General features: G+C 40.8%; 1 protein-coding gene across 3 annotated transcripts in view; it reads right to left on the minus strand.

Annotated features, from left to right (window-relative positions):
- The window catches only part of LOC140462899 (DNA topoisomerase 1-like), a 68,654-nt gene extending 63,417 nt beyond the window's left edge, over positions 1-5,237 (minus strand). For all 3 annotated transcript variants that reach the window (XM_072556343.1, XM_072556342.1, XM_072556341.1), the window contains exons 1-2: positions 5,071-5,237; positions 4,836-4,860 (exon numbers count right to left, since the gene is read on the minus strand). In XM_072556343.1, coding sequence (XP_072412444.1) covers positions 4,836-4,860; positions 5,071-5,094 — 49 coding nt within the window. In that variant the 5' untranslated portion in view covers positions 5,095-5,237. The remainder of the gene's footprint in view (positions 1-4,835; positions 4,861-5,070) is intronic.
- Between the last annotated feature and the right edge of the window lie 763 nt (positions 5,238-6,000).

The raw sequence follows: 6,000 nt of genomic DNA on the forward strand, positions 1-6,000 counted from the left end.
TGGAAAAAAAAGAACAGCTCAAGCAAGGAAATATAGGAACAAAAGCAAGCCATGTAATCCCTTGAGCATGTCCCATCACTGAATGAGATCATGATTTGTGACCCAGATCCTTTTAAATGTTTGGTTAACAACCTTTCTTAAATATCACTTTGAAAAGTACCAGCTTTTTGGAATAAAATTGCCCTTTGCAGAGTAGAATTCCAAATATGTACCAACACCCACTAATTTCACTCTTGGAGAGACTGGCTCAAAATGTTTTGAACTCTGCAACTACTGCCCACCTTCAAATGCTTGACCCACCAACTGGCAGAACAGTTTATCTGTCTAGCCTAACTTTTTTTTTCCAGGCAATTTATCAAAATCATCCCTGAAACTTCAAAATTCCAGGGAATAAAAGACTAATTTGTGTAACTGCTGCTTGTCATTTAACACTTGGAAACCCTACATTTCTGGTACAGTTACACTGCACATCCTCCAAATACAGCAAATCCTACCAAGGCGAGATATCTAGAACATCTCAAAACCCCAAGTGCTAGCTAACCAAGGCTAAGTAGAGTTGAAGTAGAACTTCTACCCCCTTGTATTCTTATCCTCCAGATCCAAAAAAGGAGAGTGTTACCTATGCAATTGATTATTTTATGTATTTAAACAGACCCTTTCGGTCCAACTCTCAAAGCCAACCAGATGTCCAAAACTATTCTAGTCCCATATTCCTCTAAATCCTTCCTATTCATATACCCATCCAGATGCCTTTTAAAAGTTGTTTTGTACCAGGTTCCACCATTTCCTCGGGCAGCTGTTTTCATACACCACCCTGTGTGAAACAGTTGCCACCTAGGCCCCTTTTAAATCTTTCCCCTATCACCTTAAACCTATGCCCTCCAGTTCTGGACTCCCCACCTGAAGGAAATGACCTTGTCTATTTACCTTATCCATACCCCCTCATGATTTTATAAAGGTCACCCCTCAGCCTCCAATGCTAAGGGAAAATGTTTGTACTTTTCACTTTGTTACCAAATCTGTTTGGACTACCACCTTTGTAGTGTTTTAGCATCTAGCATGTACCCCATTTCATCTGTGGATGACTGGACATTAAAAATCAAATTTGCCAGAGGAGTTTTACCCATTCACTTTACCAATCTTTAATTTTACATTTTCACCTACACTACTTAAAAGTGCTTCCTGTCTTGGGACATTGCAAAATGCAGTCATATAGCTTTGCAACTCATCAGTGAAGTTGCTATGGCAAATAGTTCAGGCCCTAATACAGATCCTTGAAGGTCATATCCTATCAATTACGAGCACAAGCCCATTATCTCTACTTTGGCTGAACAGAAAGAGACAATCTCCTGCGACAATATATTGTGCTCAGTTTCACGGGCTTCAACTTTAACGAACATCTCTTATGAGGGACTTTATAAATCAAAATTGTTCTGGAAGCCTATAGTAGATAACATGTTTAGACATTACTCTGTGCATGATTTTCATTACTTCATAAAAAGTAATTGGTTATAGCAGACATGCTACCATCTTTACAGGTGTATTCTAGTTCTTTGATCAGCTGAAAATTTAAAAAAGGTGTTCATTCACGCTCTGCTTAATTGTAGGTTGGCAATTTCCTGACGTTAGGCCAGCAATTCTATCACCCCCTGAGTTTCCTCTGTGGAATTTACAATAGATGCTCAAGCATTCTTAGGTAACTGACCAAATTCACCAGCGCAAATGGAGTAACTTAACACCAAATTAAATATTTTTCTTGAAAAAAATTTAAATAATGTTCCAGATTTGATTTCTGCCCTTACACTGGGTTGATTTCACCTGAGCAAAGTAAATTCATCCCATTTCTCAACACAGAATAATGGTCAGTGACCCCTGTTTGGAAACTGTGCATGTGCAAAGACTGTATGTTATTATGATGATCCAGCCTTGTGGGGCAAAAACAGCCTCTTCAGGATGGTAGTGGAAGACTATAGCGTCATTGGAATCACGTCAAGATATGACTCACTGATTTAAAAGACAAACTGAATAAACTTTTATGATATGTTAGTTCATTCTTTAGTATGGTTTCCAAGTTGACAGCCTGGCAGGAACTGTACCAAAGCCAACACAGTAGATCCCAGCTCTGATCTTTGGTGCTTGCTCAGTTAGCTGGATTGAACCAGAACAACTCCGAATATTATAACCAACATTTATTTCCCCAAGGGCTAAATCTGGACAGACTGCACAGCTTATTATTCAGTGATTCCAACTGAGAGGGTACTCTGGTCAGATCAGTCTTTGCAGTGCACTTCCCAGGAATACAGGCTCATTCATGAAGAATGGCCACTCGAGTGCAAATCCCCATGACCTCACAACTAGACTGGAGCCTGCAACTCCATGAAGAAAAAAAGCCCATTCAAAATACAGTTAAAGTATTGGAAAAAGTTAGTTGCAGTACATGGTTCTGTTTTCCACCTGTTGAGCACATACACGATCAGTGAGGTGGGCTCCAGGAAAAAGGATCAAGGATGTGGAAGAATGATTTGAAGGTTAACAGATAAAAGAACCACATTTCCTCAGCTTTCACAATGATTTTGTCACTGCAGATTATTGGTCAGTGAACACAACATTACAAAGGAATTCCAGCTAAAACCAGAAATACTAGTCACCCATGATCATTGTGGTAAAGAAAGAATGGATGCTGGACAGACTAAATTCATCCCACAGCCAGTGCTCAGTTTGGGAGAAAAGAGGTCAAAGTTCCTGCTTCTGATCTCCCTGATCCGCTCAAACTTGCCCCCAAGAAAAGACTGAATGGGCCTTCCCCTCATACTAGATTAGATCTTGCCTAAGGTAAATGCCTAAATGGCCACATTAAATGCTAAAAAGCATCAGAAATATGAAACCATATTACAAGTTACAGCTTTAACAAGAATATTTGAGTGTAGTCTTGAGCTGGGATGCTAACTCACAATTTATTAGAGTGATATCCACGTTCAGAGAAGCAGCTTCTTAAAATGAAATCTGGAGTAAAATCCAATGCATCACTGAGATACAGTACCCCACTGATCTGCAGAATTAAACTTTGTGTTTCTTTCTGAAAATGTATTCTCGTTTTAATCTTTACTAATATCTAAAACAGAACTCACCAAGGAAAATCTAATATCACACCTCCACTCTCCGTTCATTTTAAACCCATTAAGTGCAATACAGTTTCTTCAACTAAACTTGATTCAGAAATACTCCACCCCCTCAAAACCTCATTTCCTTTTGAAGCATTCAATCATGCGTGCTAGCACAGGAGCTTGTCATTTGACAGAATGGCATCAACATGTTGAAACAAATTAAAATGTAGTTGCCATTGGGCAATTTGAATCTTAAAAGGAAGATGTCATACTCCGATGCACATTTGATAGATCCTTTTATGCTTCAAATATGCAAAATGATAATATAAAATCAGTTGGATTTTGCAGATCATTCTGAATGGCAGGGAATAATTAAAAATTGGGGATTTCTACTAATGTTAAGTTACTTCAAATTACATACAAGTTTTCATTTTTGCATCCTGCATCATCATCTGCAGTTCTAATGAAAGCAAATCTTTCCAAAGAGAAAACTTTTAACTGGATCAATACCTGAAATCATTGCACAGTTTTAAGCCTCATTCAGAAAAGATCTACACCCATGTCTATAGATTAGAGTTGCAAAATGGAACATAATTGATCATAAAGTTACCTATGATTACCTTCCTCCAACCAACCCAATAATGCCCTTTAAGTTTCACCAAACTTTGGGAAAGATTGGTGCTTTTTAAAAAATATACAATAAACAACTTAAAGTATGGAAAATTTCTTAAACAATGTCACCACTTCACAGAACAATCATGACAATGCTTACATCTCACATGTTTGGTGACATGACAGTCACAATCCCAGCACCGATTTCTTTTCAAAAAAGATTACGCATATAACCCATATTTTCCTTACAAAAAAAAACACCTTCTAGAAATATCGAAAACCTGAGCCTACGAACAAACCTAAAAAAAAAACCATGCAAACCGGTAAACTCGTCATTTTTTAAAAAAAACTTGGGGCAGGCAAGAACAGAGAGAGAGAGAGAGAGGAAAAAATATAACATACAATGCAAACTTAAAAATAAGAGGGAACCTTTCAAATATTGCAATTTTAAAAAAAAAATGTATAAAAATACATCATAATTTTCACGGTGCTGCCGCCATGTGAGTGGAGGCATTGATCCTCCGTGAATTATAAAAAAAATGTAAACTGCATTTTAAAAAAAACAAGTTGCACCACCTCTTTTGTTTGCCCCCCTCAAATCCAGGATTTTAAACCTTTATTCCTCCTGCCCTCTATTTTAAAAATGCCCGGCACACATTGATTTAAAGCGTAATAAATAAAAAAAAAGGGGAAAAAGAGAGAGAGTGAAGGGTGCCTCGCTCCTACAACATGCACGAAGCAACCGAGACACCACACACACACAGAGTCAGGAAAATAAAATGGCGCAGAGACTAAGTCCTAACGGCCGAAAAGCCGGCTTTTCGCTCGCGCTGCCCGCCCGCCCGAAGCCCCCAACGGCCCTCGGCAGCCGCGCGCCACACTCCGCGGATAGCGGCGGCGCCCGGCGGGGCTCAGGGCTCGCTGGGGAGCGGGTAAGGCGGTTATTTCGGAGGCTGATTTGAACAATAGGGCTTGTGGGCACGTAGACGGGACTTAGTCTCTGGACGCCATGTCTGATCCTCTTGTTCTTCCCTCAGAGAGACAGGGAGGGAAGAGGGGCGACAAACCCTGACAAATTTCAACAAAAAAATATTTAATAATTCACCTCAAAATACTCACCGTTCAAGCGGGAATCCGTATTGAGCTGTGAACACAAGGAGGATGGGGGGGGGGGGGGGGGAAGAAAAAAAATCTACGTTAGTACTTTGCTTCCTTTCCAACCAAAAGGGCCATGAACCATCAGACAGATGGAAATTTTTACACAAGTTTCAAATCACCAAATGTATGGGTTATTTTTGAGGGAGGGGGTGAAAAGGACACAGGATTTCACGATCTGCATGCTCGTCCCACCTACCTGGGTGAGGTGATCAACGCTCATTTTCGAGGATGTCTCCCTCTCTCCTGATTATTCTGTAGATTTTTTTTTGTGTGACTGGTGTGTGTGTGGACTTAGTAGAGTTCTATCCACACCAAAGACCTGCCTCAGATTGAGCTGCTCCAGCCCCCTGTGCAACGTCTAAGTCCCAGTTTCGACGTACTGCGCATGCACTTGGATTCAACTTAGAGGCGAATTTACATTTCAATTGCCTTTCCCTCACAATTGGTGGTTTCAGCTGCACCAAAGCGCTGATTTAAATAGCGCAGACACGCCCCCCTCTTTGCCCACATTCTCCCCAGTCCACCCAAGCACTCTCTATGATTCAGCTCCCCTGAGTACCTTTCCCTGGGGGCATCAGACTCCTTCCTCCCAGTGAGAGAGGGGATAAACTTTTCTCTTGCTTTGCAAGTTGTTGGAAAGTTAAGGCAATTCCTCTCAACAGAAGCTGAGCACCCCTACACACACCCACCCTTCCTCTCCCACACCCACCTCCAACACAGACTTCACCTAATGGACACACACACCCCACCCCCACCCTTTTCAAAAACTCATTGGGCCATCTACTATAGAAAAGTTTACACAGGAACACCACTCACCAAGCCAAATGATGTCACAGTGGTTCCTGCTGATGTCAGGGTTTCACCATGATAGCAGCGGATCAAATTACTCCAGAGCTTTTGCAACAACTTACATTAATTGATGTGGCACCTTTGAATTTGCAAATAGTCCAAATGCACTTTGCGGGGACGTTATCAAGTGGAAGGAATGAACAACAACTTCTGTTTCTGTGGCACCTTTGGGACACAATCCGCAAACTTACACAGCAACATTTGTACACCAACTTTAACACCATGCCACTTAATGAGGACAGCTGATCAAAAGCTTAGCCATGTTCCTAGGTTTTAA

The sequence above is a fragment of the Chiloscyllium punctatum genome, chromosome 37, assembly GCF_047496795.1.
Source record: "Chiloscyllium punctatum isolate Juve2018m chromosome 37, sChiPun1.3, whole genome shotgun sequence".
Taxonomy (NCBI): domain Eukaryota; kingdom Metazoa; phylum Chordata; class Chondrichthyes; order Orectolobiformes; family Hemiscylliidae; genus Chiloscyllium; species Chiloscyllium punctatum.